Source organism: Ailuropoda melanoleuca, chromosome 11, assembly GCF_002007445.2.
Source record: "Ailuropoda melanoleuca isolate Jingjing chromosome 11, ASM200744v2, whole genome shotgun sequence".
Taxonomy (NCBI): Eukaryota; Metazoa; Chordata; class Mammalia; order Carnivora; family Ursidae; genus Ailuropoda; species Ailuropoda melanoleuca.
Window position 1 is genome coordinate 67,872,140 of NC_048228.1, and position 21,710 is coordinate 67,893,849.

At 38.0% G+C, this 21,710-nt stretch overlaps 1 protein-coding gene across 10 annotated transcripts in view; it reads left to right on the plus strand.

Moving 5' to 3' along the window:
- Positions 1 to 21,446, plus strand: part of CLOCK (clock circadian regulator) — a 141,464-nt gene extending 120,018 nt beyond the window's left edge. For 7 of the 10 annotated variants that reach the window (XM_019799809.2, XM_011225190.3, XM_034671780.1 and 4 more), the window contains 6 exons: positions 475 to 564; positions 3,757 to 3,909; positions 4,751 to 4,960; positions 5,678 to 5,883; positions 10,412 to 10,664; positions 13,878 to 14,057. In XM_019799809.2, coding sequence (XP_019655368.2) covers positions 475 to 564; positions 3,757 to 3,909; positions 4,751 to 4,960; positions 5,678 to 5,883; positions 10,412 to 10,664; positions 13,878 to 14,057 — 1,092 coding nt within the window. Of the gene's footprint in view, positions 1 to 474; positions 565 to 3,313; positions 3,606 to 3,756; positions 3,910 to 4,750; positions 4,961 to 5,677; positions 5,884 to 10,411; positions 10,665 to 13,877 lie in introns of those variants that run through there. The other 3 variants (XM_034671781.1, XM_034671783.1, XM_034671786.1) reach the window with 3 other exon arrangements.
- The last annotated feature ends 264 nt before the right edge of the window (positions 21,447 to 21,710 follow it).

Genomic DNA, 21,710 nt, shown 5'->3' on the forward strand with positions numbered 1-21,710 from the left:
AGGGGGGCAAATCATGTAAATCTTTAGAAATTCATTAATTCATTACCCCTTTCTATAAAGATCAAAATAGCTGTTGATAAATAACACTCGAGATCTTTCCCTTTTTGTGAAATACTTCTCAGACATACTCCTTTTGATTATTTCCCAGGTAAAATATTAGATATTTCTTTTAATTAAGGAAAGTTAATAATTTAGAGCCATTTCGTATTTAATTTCAAATACTAATCACTTTCACTTATGTCCATTTAACTTTATTGGGAGCCCATGCGAGGTAATGTGGCAGATGTCTTAGAAGATAAAAGGATGAATAGGGAATAGGCACATCCAGTGTAGAGGGGGAGACATGTGTGCCTGTATGCAGCTAAAAATGCTAGGAGTCAAATTGTAGTTCACTTATAAAGATACCATGGTGATATTTCTGGTGGAAGTATTATGGATGGGAATAAAAGTGTTACTTTTTGTTTTGCTTCCTAGTCCATAAATCCCCAGACTGTTGGTCAGTCGTTAACACAGCCAGCGATGTCACAAGCTGCAAATTTACCAATTCCACAAGGCATGTCCCAGGTATTTTTTGTTTGTTTGTTTGAGTTGAGTATTTTTAAATGATGAATTGTTTTTAAGCTAATAGAGATTTAAAAATATATATACTTTTAGTGCAGTGAATCTCACCTGTTAGCATTTATAATGTCTGGGGGATGTTTTTGATTGTCAGTGATTGTGGAGTATCACTGGCCCTTAATAGGCAAGGGCCAGGGATGCTAGTTGTCTTTCAGGATGCATGACAGCTTTGCCCAACAAAGAATTATCCCGGTTTATATGCTATAACACTCCCCCGAGAGACACTATAGACAGAAAGATATTAAAGATGAAATATAGCTCTTTTTTTTTCTTCCTATGAATATTGGAAAAACCAAGTAATTTTATTCATATATTCATTCATTCATATATGGGATATTTATTGAGATACTTGAGTTATTGCAGGTGCCAGCAGTACAAATACACATATACTATGAGACTTTATTACATCTGGAAGGAATGACCTAGAACTACAATGTGGTATTCTATAGTCTGTGCTCAAGGTGTATAGGCTGATACGTGAGCACATTAGATGGACCCCTGATGCAGCCTGAGGAAGTGAAGGAAGACTTTCTGGAAGAATTGTTGCTTGGGCTGAGTCCTGAAGAGACCTAAATATAGAAATTAGCAGGAGAAAGGAGAGGTGTTACAAAAGTGACACTAAGTTCCCAACTTAGAATTTTTGACTCTGCATTCATTCATTCAATGCCTCAAACACATTAAAAATACAAGATAGTGGTAAAAATAATCCAAACTGTTTTCTTTGGTTAAATAGACCTTGACTTAAACGTATTTCAAATAATGATAGTTAACAATAGATAAAAATGGTCCTCTAAAAATACCTTTGTTTTTATATGGTTCTTATTTAAATTATACATATATAATTTAGCCATTATATGACACCTGTACAAGTATATTGACAATGTTGTAAATTACCTAAACATCATAATCTTGACTTCCAGCAACATATGATCAGTAAGGTGCTTAAATATTATCTGTAGTTGTAATAGTTTTTATCGACATTTGTTCTGAAGGTAACAGATTTTTTAATGTAAATATTTAGACATACTTTCAGTTATTAATTCACTAATCTTAAGATACCGAAGTAGTATTTCTTAACATTTTAAAGGGATATTTTCATGAAATTAATCGTATCTACTGTGTCAAAAATGTTAATAAGTATTCACATCTCATATTTCATTAAGTGATAAAGCCAAATACTTTTCCTTGTAGTTCTGTGATTTAATTTCTTGTTATTCTGCCTTCTGTGTTTGATCTATTATTTGCATTTAATAGAAATCCTTTAAGTGATGACAATGTAATGTTTACCCAAAGGTATAAATAACTTTTGTTAGGATAAAATACAACATTCTGAATATGTTTTAAAGGCATGAGGGAGCTGAGGTTGTAGTTTGTTGTAATGTTTTCTCATACTTAGTGTAATCTAATCTAAGATATGATCTGATGATTGGCAGCTTCAGAAGTCAGAGTTCTATACTTTTTGAAAGGTAACATTCAGTATCCTCAACACAAACTTTTGAAGATAAAGAAAAAAAAGCTTTTGGGAGGGCATTGCTCATTTTTAGATGCAGTTCACTGTAGGAGACTTTTTTTTTTTTTTAGATTTTATTTGAGAGAGGGTGTGTGAGAGAGTATGAGTTGGGGGGAGAAGCAGAGGCAGAGGGAGAAGTAGACTCCCTACTGAGCAGGGAGCCCAATGCGGGGCTCAATCCCAGTACCCTGGGATCATGACCTGAGCCAAAGGCAGATGCTTAATTGACTGAGCCACCCAGGCGCCCCTGTAGGAGACTATTTTAAGATCAAGACACATTTCCAATAAATTGGAATTCTTTCTGCTATACTATGTCCTGTGCTAAATATTCATGGAAATAGTTAAACGAGCATGTATATGCTTAAGTGATGAATCACTAAGTGTGGCTAAATTTCAAGTAGTAGTAAATAGAAGCTGTTTATGACTCAAGTGAAAAAGTGAAGTAAGATCGAAAATCCTGGAAGTAGAATAACTTTTCATTCATGTATGCATTTATTCATTTATAATTGCTTAGTCTATAAAAGCCTACATTTCATACTTGTCTGAGAACAGTTTCAGTTGAAAATATGAGTAAAAATACGGCTACTTATCAGTTAAATATAATCTTCTAATGATCTGTACAAAGAGGACATTCTAGGGATGACAGAATTTGATATGAATAACTCTAGGAGCAGGCTACTTTTTCATTTGCTAAATAATAGAAATTAACTTGTTCTAGGAAGTGGTAGAGCCACAATATGAGCTCTGATCTTTTTGTTGTTATTTATTTTAGAGAGAGTGAGCGTGCATGTTCGTGGGCAGGGGAGGGGCAGAGGGAAATGGAGAAAGAGAAACTCAAGCAGACTTTGTGTTGAGTGCAGAGCCTGACTCAGGGCTCAATCTCAGGACCCAGAGACCGTGACCCGAGCCAAAATCAAGAGTTGCAGGCTTAACCAACTGAGCTCTAGTCTTCTAATGCCAGTGTGTACTTGTAATCAGTCAAGATCTAGTCAGAAGTCAGAAGCCATACCAGAAATTTGAAATAGGGGTAATAATAAAAAATTATTAACTGGTAACAGGGAATCCTAAATACTACAGGGATCATGGATGTAGAAAGCAGCCACCAATTGTGAGGGGGAGTACAGTATGCAAAGAAGGAACAACTTGGAAAACTCCACCAACCCTCCTAAACTCTTCTTCCTCCAGGCCAGGTTGAAACTCAGTTCCCATTGCGGCTGGTGTGGCTGCAGCCACTGGATGAGAGGGAGGTTCACTGAGGTGCCACAGGTCAGGGCTGGAGAGCAGGAAGCCACCTGCTGGGGTACCAGCAAGATTTTCAGGGGAGCTTTCCATAAGGATGCCAGTAAGACTTGCTGGAAAGCCACCTCCTTTTGCAATATCCCTCCAGCTCCATCTACGGACATGACTAAGTGTGTGTCTGCTGACAAAAGAGAAATATTTACAGGGCCCAGCTCCAGTTGCACAAAGCCAAGCAAAGGTGGGTGAATTAGGACCTGAGAGGCAATACGTTGAAAACTGGCATAACATTCTTAGCTCATGATATATACTGCTTATTTTTCACATTGCACAATTACGAAGAGTAAGTGATTCTAAAATATGTTACACTTTTCCCATACATGGTACTTCAGTTTCAGTTTTCAGCTCAGTTAGGAGCCATGCAGCATCTAAAAGACCAATTAGAGCAACGGACACGGATGATAGAAGCAAATATTCATCGACAACAAGAAGAACTAAGAAAAATTCAAGAACAACTTCAAATGGTCCATGGTCAAGGGCTGCAGGTAGGTTATTATATTTGAATATAAGCAAAACATGCCATTCACATTTTGGTTTCTTAGGAAGATTGACTTTTCTTAATTAAAAATGAGATGCAAGAGATACATTTCATCAATCTAGTTCAGTAAATACACTCAGTATGATTGCATTTCCAGTCTGATTCATTCCTAAGAGTAGTTCCATCAACATCCTTGTTTCTCCAGATTAGAGTCCTCTTCTAGCCGTCTTCATTTTAGTAACTTAAACCCATAATATAGTATTTTATATAGACTTTGGGGTACATGTAGGTACAGAGTTTATAAATCAATCATCAATCATTGTTTTAGTAAATTTCCAGTAGATATATTTGAATTAGTCTTATTTGATCAACGGACAGGGCCACTGAAGTTGTCTCTCTCAGAAGAGCCTAGGATTTTGGAGAAAGGAAACTTTAAGAGAAAAAAAAAGCTACTTCTATCTAATGCTATACATTATAAACAATGAGTGATGCAGAACTGCCAGTCCACAGACGTTTGAGTAGCGATGAGTTGGGGTAATGCTAGCTGGTAGAACAAACAATGCCCAACATGTGAAATACTCAAACAAGTAGACGTCTTGGAGTTTATCACCCCTTTTCTGACAATTGGAAATATGATAGGATTAGAATGACTGGAAGAACGAATAAGAATTACATTTTATCCAGTAATTGTTTATTGCTAACTGTTCACTCAGAATCACTTAGCCATCCTGTTATTTGTTTTTAAACTTAATTTGTAGCTTGTTTTTGCTTTCTTTTTTAAAATTGCTCTCATTCTTTTTTGTTTTTAATCTGCAAAGCTCATTTTAATGTAATCTTTATTTTTAAAGATGTTTTTACAACAGTCAACCCCTGGTTTGAGTTTTGGTTCTGTTCAACTTTCTTCTGGAAATTCATCTAACATCCAGCAACTCACACCTATAAATATGCAGGGCCAGGTTGTTCAAACTAATCAGATTCAAAGTGGAATGAATACTGGACACATTGGCACAACTCAACATATGATACCACAGCAGACTTTACAGAGTACATCAAGTCAGGTAACGGTATCAAGTGCAATGGATTCTGGAGGGTTGAGTGATCGAAATGTATACTATTGCAGAAACAAAAATGAAGGTCTAGCTGAAATAATTCCATATTTTAACCTTTAATAGTAATAATTAGAAGTTTAGTTTTGAGGGTGATCATTAAAATATTTTGTGCAAAATTGTTAAATTGCTGATATTCTAAATGCTTTCAGTATTTTGACATTTAAAAATTTTGCAGTTCATTTTAAATGAACATGCAGACTGCTTCTGTTTGTTAGAAAGGTTTGACTTGCAAAAGAGGCTGGCCAGGAAACATGTTACTATATGTGAAGAATAAACTGTTACGGTAGTGATAGTTTAATCAGTATTCTAGGGAATTTAATGTAAATTCCAGGAAATGTGATGCAGGTAATTGGTATACGTCGGTGACTGTAAATCCCAAGACTTCAAGTGAAATCTATAAAGATGTCTAATGTCAGTCACTCACTTTGGGCATTTAACAGAAGTTCTAAAGTTCACAGCTTATATTTCCAGCAAGATACTGAAGACTAATTCATTCTCAATTACTACAAGTCTTTTTCCTTTGTACTGATATTTCTCCCAGAGTAATATGTCCTGCTGCTTCTTTTTTGGTCATATCAGCTATTGTTAGAGTGTTGAATAGTGGATGTGTATTTCCTGAAAAAAAAATTTTTCGTTTAATTCATTGTAATGTCTTCTGTTTTCTAGCAGAGTCAACAAAATGTACTGAGTGGGCACAGTCAACAAACATCTCTTCCCAGTCAGACACAGAGCACTCTCACAGCCCCACTGTATAACACTATGGTAATCTCGCAGCCGGCAGCCGGAAGCATGGTCCAGATTCCATCTAGCATGCCACAGAACAGTACCCAGAGTGCTGCAGTAACTACATTCACTCAGGACAGACAGATCAGGTAGTTGGCATATTTCAGTAGTCATTCCACAGTTGTAAAAATCGATTAATTAAAAAAACAATAATTTGATTTTTAAAAATATGATTTTAGTTTGTAGCTAACTCCCGCCAGCGTTCTTGAATTAGTAATAAAAATGCAGAGGGGCATCTGGGTGGCTCAGTTGGTTAAACATCTGCCTTCGGCTCAGGTCATGATCTCAGGGTCCTAGGATCAAGCCCTGCATCAGGCTCCCTGCCCAGTGGGGAGTCTGTTTCTCCCTCTCCTCCCTGCTCGTGCTCTCTCTTGCTACCTCTAGTGCTCTCTCTCAAATTAAAAAAAAAGAAAGAAAGAAAAATGCAGAATATGTCCGTTGTTTAAGGACGTTATAATAGAAGAGTAACAACAAATTTTGTTTCCTGTCCAGAAATGTTCCACCAAATATTATAGAATCCAATATCCGTAGCACACTGTTACAGGAGTTTTATGACAGGCTTTGTGTGACTGTGAAACTTTCGTCGTTTTAATACAAATTGATGAGTTTTCATGCAGTAACAATGGTTAAGGTTTATACTACCATAGTTTATATAGGTTATGGAATAAAAGTAGCTTACCTTTCTTGAGTTTGTTGAGTACTGTACTTGGTGCTCAAAATACACTATCTCATTTAAGTCTTTTTTTTTTTTTTTAAATGTGTGTTGGGTTTTTTATTTCCCAGATAAGAAAAGAGTGAGTTTATAGTAATTATCTTAGGGGCTTATAGGTAGTTAAGGGGGTGGTGAGTAGTTTCTAAATTTAAGCCTGGGTATCTGATTTCAAAACTCAAGTGCTTAAATATATAGTACACTAAACTTTTGTGGGCCATTTCTAGAGAAACAGCCATTTATGACTTATTTTAGTGGGCAGTCCAAATAGCTGACACAGAAACAAATATTTTGAAGAAATGCCACTATTTCATATATCGGGAAGCTGTCTTAACAACTACAGGATCTCTGTGGTCTTAAAACTTCTATTTTAAGTATTTTTTAGTTTTTATTTATTTTACTACAATACAAGTAGGCTGCCTTTGTTGTTGTATCAAACTGCGTAATAGGTTTTATTAAAATCCTGTTAATTTCCAGATAGTAAAGAAGCTGCAGGATCACAGAGGCAATGAGAGCACGAAGAACTCATTGCTTCTCTTTGGAACTCAGTTCCGCAAGTGAAGTCCAACTTTTCACTCTGACATTCTGAAAGGAGGTATTATGAATGTGCTCCATAGAAATGTAGAGGGTTACTTTTAAAGCCTGTGGAAGACGCCATTAATCTAGAATGCTGATGTGCATTTTGGAGGATACAATTTAGCAACTATTTGTGGACCTCCTTTTTTTTTTGGAGGGGAAAATATATATTTCAGCAAACATTGAAGTGCCTGCTGAAGGGATTATGGCACATTCCTTGTCCCAAGAGAATGATCAGACTCGTAAGCTGTAGAGGGTTAAACAAATCGGTATTATTTGGTATGATAAATACTTCTTCCTACGTCTTTAGAAAAAGGAAGTGAGCAGTTTTATGGGTTGAGGCAAACAAGTGAAGAGAGGAGTGTGGTCAAGGTCAAGCTTCACAGAGGAAGTACTTGGCCTGAGTCTTAAAGAGCCAGGCTTTTTTCATGTGACAGGGAGTCTCAGAAGGGTGTTCTAAACGAAGGGAATGGTATATACAAAGTCACAGATGTGAGAGTTAAGCAAAAGTAGATTGAAGAATGTCTCTTGGTGCCAGAGATGGATGAAGTATTCTCATCACATTTTATCAGTGAGCAGTTTGGGCAATTTCTTTTAAGATTACAGAGAAATGAGTACTTAGTATTTCTGTGCCCAAGCCACTTTGTAAATGTTACTTTTTCTTTGGCCATCATTCTTGTTTTGTGAATTTTTTAATTCTTTTATACATATTTTTTGCATTAAATAGTACATTCAGTCCTGAAGTATAAAAAATATTTTTAAGTTTTTGTATGGATTCAAAAATAGATTTATTTTGTCTTATGGACCACATAAATAATAAAATGCATTTCTGCTAACTTTAATTCCATTATATATGTGACACAGTTTATAACTGCAGCTATGTCATGCTCCATTCACAGTGGAGTCTTAGCTCTGTAATGGCCAGTGTTAGAAACTGACTTCAGGGGTGCCTGGGTAGTGCAGTCCTTGGGCGTCTGCCTTCGGCTCAGGGCGTGATCCCGGCGTTCCGGGATCGAGCCCCACATAGGGCTCATCCGCTGGGAGCTTCCTTCTTCCTCCCCCACTCCCCCTGCTTGTGTTCCCTCTCTCGCTGGCTGTCTATCTCTGTCAAATAAATAAATAAAAAATCTTTAAAAAAAAAAGAAACTGACTTCATCTCACAGAAGAGGCAAATAGAAATAATATTGTTCCCTGAACAGGTGTCATTTGGTTGTTGTTGTTGTTNTGCTTGTGTTCCCTCTCTCGCTGGCTGTCTATCTCTGTCAAATAAATAAATAAAAAATCTTTAAAAAAAAAAGAAACTGACTTCATCTCACAGAAGAGGCAAATAGAAATAATATTGTTCCCTGAACAGGTGTCATTTGGTTGTTGTTGTTTATTAAGATGGAAGGGAGGTGGGGAGGGAGCAAATATTAATGAGTTCTAATACAGTGGGTACTATGCTACATTGATGAATTTATAAATTGAGGGTACTTTTATTCACTATTAGAAGGTTGTTTAATTTTGAGTTATGTTTATAAGATACAACTTGCAGTGAAAGTATCTTCTGTAAACCTAGAGAGGCTTTTAAAAATCCCTCATGATAGCTTTAAGTTTATTCGTGATTAGCAAAATGATCACGTGCCGCTTATAGCTGACTCCCAGGTACCTAATAATCTTATAAAAAGAAGATATTTTTTAACAGGTTTAAAACTTTTTTTCATTATGGTAAAATATACATGAAATTTACCATGTTAACTATTTCAACATGTACATTTCATTGGCATTGAATACATTTATACTGTTGGGACCATCACTACCGTCAATCTCCACAACTTTTGCCTCAGTCCCAAACTGAAACTCCACACCCATTGAACAATTATTCCCCCATTCCTCCTCTCTAGGTCCTGGAAGCCACCGTTCTGCTTTCTAAGCACATAAGTCTATGAATTTGACTACTCTAGATACTCTAGATACAAATGGGATTGTACAATATGTGTGTCTTTTGTGGCTGGCTTATTTCATTTGACACAGTATCCTCAAGGTTTGTCCATGTTGGGGCATGTGTCAGAATTTTATTCCTTTTATTTTGAGATATTTATTTATTCGTTCAGAGAGTGAGAGTGGGGAGGGCCAACGAATCTTAAACAGGCTCCACGTTCAGAGCCCAGTGTGGGGCTTGATCTCAGGACCCTGAGATCATGACCTGAGCTGAAATCAGGAGTTGGACACTTAACCTACTGAGCTACCCAGGTTCCCCAGTTTTATTTCTTTTTAAGGCTAAATAATACTTCATTATGTGAATATACCATGTTTTGTTTATTTGTTCATCGATGGACAATTGGGTTGCATCCTATCTTTTGGCTACTGTGAACCATGCTGCTGTGAACCTGAGTGTACAAATACCTGAGATCCTGCTTTCTGTTCTTCTTGAGTATATACCCAGAAATGGAATTGTTGGATCATGGTAATTCTACATTTAATTTTTTGAGGAACAGTCCTACTGTTTTCCATAGGAGCTGCACTGTTTTAATATTCCCACCAGCAGTGCATGTTGGTTTCTCCATGTCTGCACCAACACTAGTTACTTTGTTTTATAATAGTCATCCTGATGGGTGTGATGTGGCATCTCATTGTGGTTTTTTATTCGCATTTCCCTAATGTTAGGTGATGTTGAGCATCTTTTCATTTGTTTATCGACCATTTGTATATCTTCTTTAGAAAAACATCTATTCAAGACCCTAGCCCATTTTTTAATCAGATTGTTTATTGTTATAGGATTGTTTTATATAATATATATCAGATATATGATCTGCGGATAATTTCTCCCACTCTGTGGGTTTCTTTTTCCCTGTGCTGATAGTGTCCTTTGATATATAGAAGTTTTTAATTTTGATGTTCAGTTTATCTATTTTTTTCTCTTGTTGCCTGTGTTTTTAGTGTCATAGCCAAGAAATCACTGCCCAATCCAGTGTCATGAAACTTTCCCCCCGTTTTTTCTAAGAGTTTCATAGTTGTAGCTCTTATGTTTAGTGCTTTAATCCGTTCCGAGTTAATTTTTGTATGTGGTGAACAGTAAAGGTCCAACTTCATCTTTTCCATATAGATAACCAAAAAATTTACATTTTTGTTTGTGATCATTTCATTTTGCTATGTACATTTTTGTTTTACTGTATTCCCAAAAGAATCTTTAAAAATATGAAACATGAAACAAAATTGGAACATACAGCTTTTAAAAACCAAACTGGCAATATTGTTGGGTATTATCTTAGAGAAGTATTCAGCCCACTGCCTTTTATAATGTGTACCTTATACTGCTGACTGCCCTTCTTCTCTTTCTTTCCTCTTCACAGATTTTCTCAAGGTCAGCAGCTTGTGACCAAATTAGTAACTGCTCCTGTGGCTTGCGGGACGGTCATGGTACCTAGCACAATGCTCATGGGTCAGGTGGTGACCGCCTACCCTGCCTTTGCTCCGCACCAGCAGCCGCCACAGACGCTGTCAGGCACGCAGCAGCAGCAGCAGGGCTCCCAGGAACAGCAGCTCGCTTCGGTTCCGCACCCATCTCAGGCTCAGCTGACCCAGCCACCGCAGCAGTTTTTACAGGTGATTCTCCCCACAGGGAGCCCTCCCAAACCCATTTACTTTCATATAGTGAAATTAGGCATTAAAAGAACAGTTTTGTAAATCATCCGAAAAATCCATAAAAGCTTATTGTACAAGTTAAATTTCTGGAAGTGCAGAAAGCTTGTCCCAGTTAGCTGTTTTTCCTTCCCTTGTTTGGTCTTTGGAAGACTTTTAGCTCTGCCATGGACACACCCAATTATATGAATGACTGGAAAGAAAAAGTAGCTACTTGCTGTCCACGTCAAGGTACTTTATATAGAGCTCTCTCTGGCTGGAGTTTCTGGAATTCATACCCTTTCATCCTTTTAGCAGCCCATCAAACACGTGCTTCTACAGTGCAGGATATCAAAGGGGATTTTTGGAAAAATGAGTTACAGGCATAATCTTAAATTATGCTGGATTAAATTTTATGATTTTTTGGTTATAAGTTAATGTTAGAGGAGAAATACTGTGGCAGGCTATGTATTGTCATCGTTGAGAGCATGGGCTCTGAAGTCAGGCTGCCCTGAGACTGAGTCACTGCTCTACCACATACATGTGACCTTTGGTAGGTTACTTACTAAAATTCAGTTTCTTCATCTATAATATGGTGGAGGTGCTAATAGTTCGTACCTCATGGGTAAACAATGCATGTAAGTCACTGAACATAGTTACAAAGCACAGAACTGGCTGTCATTTACGAGCACTGTCTTGATTAATGGAATAAACACTCAAATTAGCCAAAATGCAGACACATATTTCATCGTGTATTTCCCGTATCTCAGTAGAATGGATCTACTTATCTAAAGGATACAGAAGAAAGTTACCTAGATTGGGGTTCTCAGCTAGGAATTGAGCAGGACACAGTTCTGGACCTCAGTACCCTCACTGGAGTGCACCGTAGCAGTTTATGACGTCCAGAAATCCAGCTTTTTCCCTTCTGGCCTGTGCGAGCAATTCTGAATACAGGCCAGCCACATACATACCATATCATCAGTTTTAGAGTTACACAACAGATGGTATGATTAGAAAATTCAGTATTAGGGGCGCCTGGGTGGCACAGCAGTTAAGCGTCTGCCTTCGGCTCAGGGCGTGATCCCGGCGTTGTGGGATCGAGCCCCACATCAGGCTCCTCTGCTATGAGCCTGCTTCTTCCTCTCCCACTCCCCCTGCTTGTGTTCCCTCTCTCGCTGGCTGTCTCTATCTCTGTAGAATAAAGAAATTAAAAAAAATAATAATAACTTCTTTANCTCCCCCTGCTTGTGTTCCCTCTCTCGCTGGCTGTCTCTATCTCTGTCGAATAAAGAAATTAAAAAAAATAATAATAACTTCTTTAAAAAAAAAAAAAAAGAAAATTCAGTATTAGACTGTCTACTCGGGCATAAATACATTGTTAATTTATCACCGTTAGTGTTATGGTGCAAATAGAGTTCTTAACTCGGTGATAACGGAAAACTAAAACAGGTTAGTTGCCTAAATATCTCTCAGAGTCCTACTGACAGCCCCTTAGACCTGAAGCCTATACTACAGCTATTAATGACTAGGTTAGCTGTTGTTATAAATGAATTAATAACAAGAATTTATGATAAGTTATAAACTATTATCTAGAGGAAATAATACTCAATGAGAATTGAGCAAAACCTTAAAAAAGGAGAGAACTTGCCTTAGGATCTCAATCTTCTAAATCAAGGGACAAGGGCCCTTAAAAGAACAAGCACTCTATTCTCTCTCAGTTCTGAAAAAAAAATTCCAAAGATATGGGACCCCTAAAGAAATAAGATCGGCAATATCGTTAGAAATACACTTCTGTATAGAGAGTTAATTACAATTTGGCTTTTCTGATTGTATAACGTCTAGTTCCAAATATGCCTCTGTTGTAATCCTGTAAGGCTCACAAATATCCTGAGTTCTTTATGTTACAAAAGCTTTTCCTAAATAACAGAAAAAGAAGTTTTTCCAGGTCTTTGGCAAAGCTTGAGGTTCAAGGATCTGTCCTTGTGTGTGTATGTTTATGTGTGTGCGTACATGCTTGTGCCCTTTATATCCATTTGCAAAGATCTCCCATCACACTCCCATGTTTAGATTAGGAGCCCTGCATCAAGTTGTGTTGTCAGTGGTGAGGAAGAACGTTCACTGTAAAAATTCACTTTCTTTGGGCTAATTTTTTTTGTATCACCAGAAATAGGAATCAAGTGAAAGAAACGGGCTCATGGAGTTGAGACTTGCCCGGGGTCACACAGTTGATAAATGGCAGAGCACAGCTCAAATCCAGGGCTTCCGGCTTCACATCCTGTGCCCTTGTTTGGTTTGGTTTTTTATTTTATTTTTTTTACACCACACTTCTACATATATAGGACTTAAGTCTCTAACTTTGCTCTCATTTTTGTGGTACTTCTAATAGTAATGTTAATATTTAATCTTCATAAAAACCCAGTGTGGAGGCACTTTTATCTTTATTTTGTAAATGAAGAAACTGAGGCCCAGAGAAGTAAATAGTTTGAACAAGTCACACGGTCTAGGAAATGGCTTAGCCAGAGTTTGAACCCAGTGGCCCATGCTCTTGGCTTTTGAAATGCTGCTCTAACCAGCTGAACGAGCCTGTGCAGAAGGCATTGTCTGACTTCTCGGAGTACTTGTGTTTCATGTGTTCTTAGCTGTGCTTATATTTTACTGTCTGTTTAAAATTGTGGTCTTAAAGTATCTGTAAGGAAAGAGTACGTGTGGTTTGTCTTGAGACATAAATTGCTTTTTTTTTTCCTTAAGATTATTTATTTATTTATTTGACAGAGAGAGAGAGAGACAGCCAGCGAGAGAGGGAACACAGGCACGGGGAGTGGGAGAGGAAGAAGCAGGCTCCCAGCGGAGGAGCCCGATGTGGGGCTCAATCCCAGGACTCTGGGATCACGCCCTGAGCCTAAGGCAGACGCTTAACGACTGAGCCACCCAGGTGCCCCTAGATTGCTTTCTATACCAAAAAATATCTAGCTCAGATTCCTTAAAAAATAAACAAAAAAAGAAATTCTGCTATATTTTCAAAAAGAAGGGAAACCTCATACGCATTTTCCAAAACATTAAGTGAGAAAATAAAAAATGATATAGATTATGTGGAATTTAAGGATTCCGTCCCTATCTAGAGTAGAAAACTTGAGTAAATCTTGATGTAGACAGTGTAACCGGGGTAAAGCAATGTTGCATAATGCATTTGTCTTTTAGACTTCACGGTTGCTTCACGGGAATCCTTCAACTCAGCTTATCCTCTCTGCTGCATTTCCACTACAACAGAGCACTTTCCCTCAGTCACATCACCAGCAACACCAGGCTCCGCAACAGCAGCACCTGAATCGGCACAGGACTGACAGTTTGACCGATCCTTCCAAGGTTCAACCACAGTAGCACACACGCCTCCTCTCGGACCTCAGGGGAGGAAGGAGTTGTCTGTAGCAGTTGCTCAGATGGTCTGAGGCTAGAAGGAAAAGTTCCAGCAGTTTCACAAGATGCAGTGTTGAGCGTTGTAGTTTCTGGAATTAGTTAGCAGGGAAAATGCTGCCTCGTGCTGCAGATGTACCTTAAATACCAGCCAGCAGGAGATGGTCATGGGGCCATAGCCAATTCTGACAGTGTTGTACTTGCCCAGCTATTTTTTGGATGGAAAGAGTATATTGCCAAATGTTAAGAAGCTCAGCTAGGAAACATGACCTCCAGTCAATCAGAAGGGCACTAACCATGTTAGTAACCTTTAGTGGTTCTGTGCCTGTTTTCAAGTGTTACAGAGGACACACCACTGTCACGTCAGGGGTTGCTTACAATGATGCCATGAAGACAGTCCAGTAGACCCATAGGCACCCCCCTTCCCCATTCCCTCTCCCTTTTCAGATAACGATTGGATAGTAATTAATGACAGAATGCTGTGTGGTTCAAATTCTCTATGTACAGATGCTGTAAAAAATTATGTATATGTCTGGATAAAAGGAGAGAAAGCAAAACATTTTGTAAGCTGCATGAAAGCATTATCTCCTCATAGGTATATTTCCTTAGATTGACACCACGTGCAAACTAGTACATTCTCTGTTTCCCCTTTTGTTTACAACCCAGTAGTGTTCTACTCACTTTTCCGGGGCACAAGGCTTTTTGTTCATACTTTGGCTGTGATGTCACAGTTTGTTGAGTGAGGTATGATGTGCTGCTGGGAGTGGATATTTTTTTCCAAGTTAAATTATTGAAGCAACAGGATTTTCAAGTTACTCAGAAATATCCGTCATTTCATTACTTTTCATTTATGTTTGAAAATAGGATTTGCACTGCTTTATTCTAGATGGTTGGAAGTTTTGGTCACATATTTTGATAATTCATAGTTGGAAGTAGTTGTTTAAACGGCTTTCAATAAGCCTGAAAGTCATTTCAAGAATGTTCCAGTTATAGGAGTAAAATTTGCACACAAAAGATTTTAGGCACTTTTTAACATTCTCACTGGTGGGAATTTTAACTTTTAGGATTTGTTGGAATCTTTTTATTATCCTTCACAATTTCAATGCTTCTTTTAGTCAGAAATGATTCAGGGTTATTTGAGAGAAAAAAAAACCCATAGTGCCTTGGTTTTGATTCAGGTGATAACTCACCATCTTGAACTCATTGTCTGGTTTCAGTAGCAGTTTTGAAACCTTAGTATATTTTTAACAGCATGTGGGTGTCAGTGCCATTATGATTCTCCTAAGTTCCCAGGAAGACTGCTTTGAGTCTCTTGGACTAGAGGTACAAGTAACTTAGGGAAAAAAAGGTGACATCCTAACACTAGCAGAGTCACTGATGTGATCACAAACTTGTTTTCCTAAATCAACATCTTCCTTTCAAGCTAAACAGTCAGTTAAAAATTACCTGTAAGTATTTTCTCCATATGATCTTGATATTTCTACAAAGAAAAAAGCAAGGGTAGGAATTGGCTTTGCCTTCACTATAACACTAGAATATTGTAACTCACATGCTTTCTAAACATGAACTAAGATTTCATTTGGCAATATTAGATTCTAAAGGTAATAAATTCCAACAGCAATTACATAAAAAAGCATTTTATAGATTTTTATGGTACTAATAATTAAATTTCGACTACAGAGCAAAGAAAAATTAATGGAAATACCTTATTAGAATATCAGAAATTATCACTGAGGAAAGGGAGGATAGCAAGCTGTAATATATCAGAATTGACCTTCATAGAGAATGTGTACTGGAACTGAGGCTTCTCTGCAGAAGGAGGCTGGAGCAGTGACGGTGACCTACTGCGGAGTTGCTCTTACGCTCGGTTCGTAAGACTTTTCTGTCCTCCACTTTGCTCTCATCCCGAAGGGATATACTTTGTCTTTCTATAGACAGCTGTACTTGGCCACAGTTAAATTAGAAAGTTATATTGAAAATAACCAAAGAAAGTTGGTACCTACCCTTCTACAAAAGAAGTGTCACTAGATACCAATTAATAATTAACATATCAAGAAGCTCCTCTTCTAGCTACATGATCTGGATGAAGAGATTTCTGACTTTCTCATGAATGTCAAGAATGGTTGTCCACGTGTGTGTATAACTGAGCATAGGTACACGTAGACGAAATTGATGTTGCAGAATGCGGCAACAGTATTAACTTTCTCCCCTTTCAAATTGCCTTTCTCAACCTTATGCCATTCCACATATATCTGAGTTGTGCCTCATTTGTTTATTGGCGATATCTAGGGGTATGGGTAACAAAAGAGACGAAGAACTGTTAAGATTTATCCTCTAAATACCATACTTACGAGGAAGGATGGTCAGCTGTGAGTGCTGTGTACTTAGGTTAGCCAAGGCAAAGCGTAAGACAAGCCGCAAGGTAGATCTGTACACTATTCACGTTCTTCTCCACCAGTTCCTTCAAGTGTTTTCCATCCTCGCCAATATTTGGGAAGGAGAATTAGATAAAATGTTGTTTTATAATTCCTATTGTTCCTCACAGCTCATTTTTGCCCTTAGAATTGATTGCTGAATTTAAAGGAACAGCTAGCTGCGTTCCCTTTGCCGTCAGAAGAGCTAGTGAGCGCCAGCTGCCTCAGTACCTCAGTGCTGTGTTTCCTTCCTGCTTTCCTTGAACTTGGCTTGCAGAGCTGTCTGCCCCTCCCGCCCCTCCCCCATCACTGAGAGTTGAGCGTTCTGATGAAGATTTGGCAGTCGCCTGTTCTTCATTTCTGGAGCCAAAGTTGTTCCTTAAAATCCCAAATCTGCGTGATGAAGGAATACCAAATACAGCACCTTTCAGCTTCTTAAAAGTCCTTACCTTCCCTCTGCTTTACTCTCATAGAGATTCAGTTTATCTTAAAAATCTTATTCTGGGTGGCACTTTCTAGGTGAGAAGCTATTAAAACTCTGGGGAAATGTTAGCTGCTCTGCAGTCACCCTGCTTTGGACAACTCAGGTGGGGACTGCAAGGATCAGTCATGTTGCTGCAAAGAGTGGTGTCAAACCAGAACCTAGACACTCAAAAGTTTCTCCAATTTTTGGGTAGAATGTATCGGAGAAAAAGCAAATATGAGGGATGGGGATCGCACGTGAGCAAATACTACCTTTCAGTCTCCAAACTCTGTCCTAAGCTGAGGGGGGGATCATTTGTGTCCCATGCTCTACTTTGTCACTTAAATTTGGTTTAGGAATGTACTAGAACTAAGAGGATGCTAGTGACTTTGAATAGTTGGATATAGAGTACTCAGTGCAGAATAGTGAAAATGTGATTTGGATTCTTCCCAAGCGCTAGAGTTTTTGGTCATTGCCTTAAAGCGGTCTGCTTGCAGTTGGTTCGGGGCGCGGAGGCTCTCTGCAGGGCATCCTGCTGAAGGGAGACGAATCTTTGTTCCAGAAGCCTTAGAAAGGGGCCCCTTCAAACAGTACTCTTTCTGTGGCTCCACACAGGTGAAAATTATTTTAAACTGGAGATTACTTGTTTTCTGATGTTTCCACTACAGTGAGGTAAACCTTTTTTTTTTCTTTTAAGGTGGAATGCAAATAGGATTTTACTCTAGTATTGCTCATTTCTCCCTTTTTCTTTTTTCTCTAGTTCTTTGATGATTGAAAGTTTGTTGGTGAACATTTGTGTAAAACTCATTCAAGTCTATAACCTTTCCAATATCTGTGACCCTACTCTTCGTCCCTTGGGAGTCGATGTTGGAAGGTATAAACACTGGATATTACTATTGCTGAGTGAGTCTAGCCAGGAGTAAGCGGATTGGAACTTTCAAATGGTGGGAAAGAAACAGCACAAAGGCACTTGCCATTTTACTAGTGATTGCAGAGAGAGACCCTTTTAAGTTTGTTTGGGTTGGGTGAGCATTCCTCTGAAAGGAGCTTCTGAAATAAATGCAAAGGAAAAGAGTCGACTATTTTTATAGCATATTTAATATATTTGTATATAACTATGAATATAGTAGGAACCCTCCACATGCCTCCCACTTTTCTAATTTACTCCCCCTTTTGCCATAGCACTAGCATAGCCTCATCCGCATGGGGAACGTGCCTATCGTCAGCCTACCACGAGATAGTGCTGCTGCTTTAGAGACAGGTGAGAGCGCCCAACTCTCATGCCCGGGGATCCTTTCTGTAGGAATAGCACACACTCTTCAAACAACATACCACAGTCTGAAAGCATCATTTTGAAATGTAATGAGCACTTTATTGCAACTATTCATTTTGATAAAGTTTATTATCTTAGGCATTACCATTTCTAAAGGATCCCCAAATCATCAGTTAGGTGAAATTTTAAAATGACACATTTCTGAGAAATGTTTAGATCCAGTGAACCGTAGCAGGTTTATGGGAGTGATTTCAAGGTAGCCAAATGAACTTTGACTTTGGTTTTGAATGTGGTGGAGTCAGGAGACTGTAGATGCCTAGTTCCATTTCGACACTATTGTAAACCTGTCTTGCCTATTGTGTGGACACCAAAAGAGACCAATGAGCCTGTTTATTTTCAGAGGTCTAGGAAAATTGCATCAGTGTGAATAGATGTATAGAACTAACCTAAAAGTGATTGGTAGTAATATTTTAGAATATGATAATTTCAAGAATTATTCTGGGTGTTTTAAATGTTGCTCTGAAATGTTGGCATGTCATTTCAGTGTTTCCATTTGAATTGCTCTTGTAATATTTTTGCACAAAAAAGGACTGAGAAAAAGACTACTTCGGTTGAAGAAAAGTAGAATTTGGTCTTTTTAAATATGTCTCCTGTGGAAACACTGGGGATGAATTTTGTTGGTATAGTTATTAATTCAGGATATTTAAAGCAGTATTGAACAGCTCACAAGAAATAAGCAAACGTGGACGTTTAAAAATTAAAACTTTCTTTCCATGTGACTGTTTTTGCATATTTTTCCCCTTGTCGTAATTTAACACTACATTCCTTGTTTTTCGTAAATAAAATACTTTGCAGGTTCTGCTTTGAGTATTTAACAATATTTTGTAAGCTGCCTGGGTTTTCCTAGGGGAACGGTCTTTAGTGAAATAGGATATAGTTTATGAAGAGACTGTTTGAGTGGAATCCCATCACCACCACCAGCAAACACCGAGGTGCTGCATTAAGTGACAATCAAAATAGTGAGTATTTATGGAAGAATTTAGAAAGTGATTTTAAAGACACAATTGCTTTGAAAGCAGTTCTTTGGGTTTCTTGAATGAAAATGGCTAAATGTATTTATTTATATTTTAAAATATCTTTGTGTTGTTTTCTCATCAGTGATTTCACAGTGTCATGTATTTAATTTGTGGATTGTTTTTGTTTTGCTTCGTAATCTTTTACGTAAAGAACTGACTCTTATCTGGGGCGCAGTCTCTGGCCCTCATGAGGACTCTCCCCGGGCCAGTGCAAATCTGTGTTACTTCAGGACGGCAGTGGAGGGCCTAACGCCAGATGCCCTTGCACTGCCCTCCTGTTCTCAACTGAATTCAGAAAAAATAAAGGTAACTCCTTCCAAATCTGCTTGGTATAGCTCCAGCCTTTTTCTAGTTTCACTTGCTGCCTTTTCTATTTTATGGGTACTTTTTATATGGTTACTTCCCCAACACAGCCAAAGGCCAGTATGACAGAACCGATGGCACACATTGCGTGTGTTTTGCCCATTTGGGGAAATGTTAGTAAGACATCAGCATCTTCTAACGGCCGTCACTATCATATCCATATTAAAATCCATTTAAAGTCCTTAAATATAGGTGGAACAATGTGTGTGCACTGTACTCTTCTACAAAAAATGTTTGCCATTTTTATATAGTGACTGTTGCTTGGTCCTTCATACACAGCACTATCCACTGAAAGTAGTGTCTGAGCATTTGAAGCCTAGAAATTCTGAGGCTGCTTCTTACCTAGTATAGTGTTGGAACAGAATTCTCCCTGTTGGAGCTCCCCAAGTAGCTCTTGAGTCCCACAGGCCAGGGACAGGGCATACTGTCTAGCTTTTGGGACCCCTTCAAGAATGGTAATTAAAGCACATCAACCACGAGTTGGATTTAATGATGTAAAAAATGTTTAACTCTGAGGGTTACATTGAAAATGTGATGTTTTCAAATGTTTGCTTTTAAATTTCTGAGGAAACAAACTGTGACATCGCTTTAAAAATGACATGCAAATGTTATACGTGTGTTTTGAGTTGGTCTGTCCTGGTGCAGATTCACTGCTGGCAATGGTCGTGCCAGCGCTAAAGGGTTAAATTGGAGGGAAAGCTAGACCGTCCTTAGGTTGATGCATTATGTAACTAGACAATCAAGCAAAAAAGTTGGCCAGGAAATATCCTCATTTTTTTTTTCATGTCAGCCAGAATAGCTGTACTTCTTAGACCATTCTAGAGTAATTTTGAAATCTATGTTACTATGGCGTAAGTTGGTGAAGGGCCTCAGTATGGCACTTGCACATTCACTCTGTAGAGATTGAAGCCCAAAGATGAGTCATATTCAGTGCTGTATTGAAACCAGTTAGTGCAAAAAAAGTTTTACCTTTGTAAATTTTTAATTGTTAACATCAGTTAGTAGCTGTAAAAACAGACACCAAATTCTTTCTCATGTTCTGTGTGGTTTCTTGGTGTGCTACTCTTGACACTGCTGTCCTTACTGCTTGGTTCTTGGTTTAAAGTAAAAATTAGACGTAGTCCATTGTTAACTTCCAAAAGGGTAGAGCTATAAATGGCTAACTGATCTTAAGAATACCTGCTTTTCCTAAAGCAGACATTTAACTGAAATCCAAACTGATTTACAAAAATGAGACTGACATTTTCTAGGTACTGTCTTCTGCCCAAATCCTAAATTGCACAGAAGCACGAAGAGATAATGAATGGTTTCCATGGTGCTACATTAGGTTCTCTGATTCTCATGAGTTATGTTGGGAAGTAAACATTATATAAAATGTGGATCGTTCTGTTACCAACTTACTATTGATTGCCATTTCAATTTGGTGTTACAATTGGTTACACTTGTTTTTCAGAGCTGTCCTTTGAGAAGTGGTAAAATGTTTTATTACCCTACCTCCACTCAGGCCTCTTGGTGTATGATCATTTCTCCAGGTTATGATGTGCATAGTTTTTTTAAAACTACATGTACTATTATTATAATGCTCTTTCCCCGCAGACTTTTGTATTGTATTCAGAACCTAAAACCATAGCAAAAGAGCCAAGCAGTAGCATTGGTGGTGGTGGTTGTTGGTTTTGTTTTTGTTTTTTTTTTTTTTGTAAATGTAAAACTTAGATCCAGACTTTGTTTCCTTATTCAATTTTAAAAATAAAAAATACCTCAGTGCTATGTTTTTCAGTATCACCTACATTTCTCAAAAAATAACAACTGCTTTATGTGGCACATAACTTGTAAGAATCACATTATTTTGGATTTTAAAGGAAGACTATTAAATATTTTAAAATCAGTAACAATGACATTTTCTTCTCTTTTATTCAGCAGTGGAGTCTAACAGTATTAGCAATTTTTACCTTGTCACTTCAAGTGTGAGCTACCAAATTCTGTGAGTAGTTATGTCCTGTTAAAGACTGTGGTGCCTCAGAAAGCTATGCT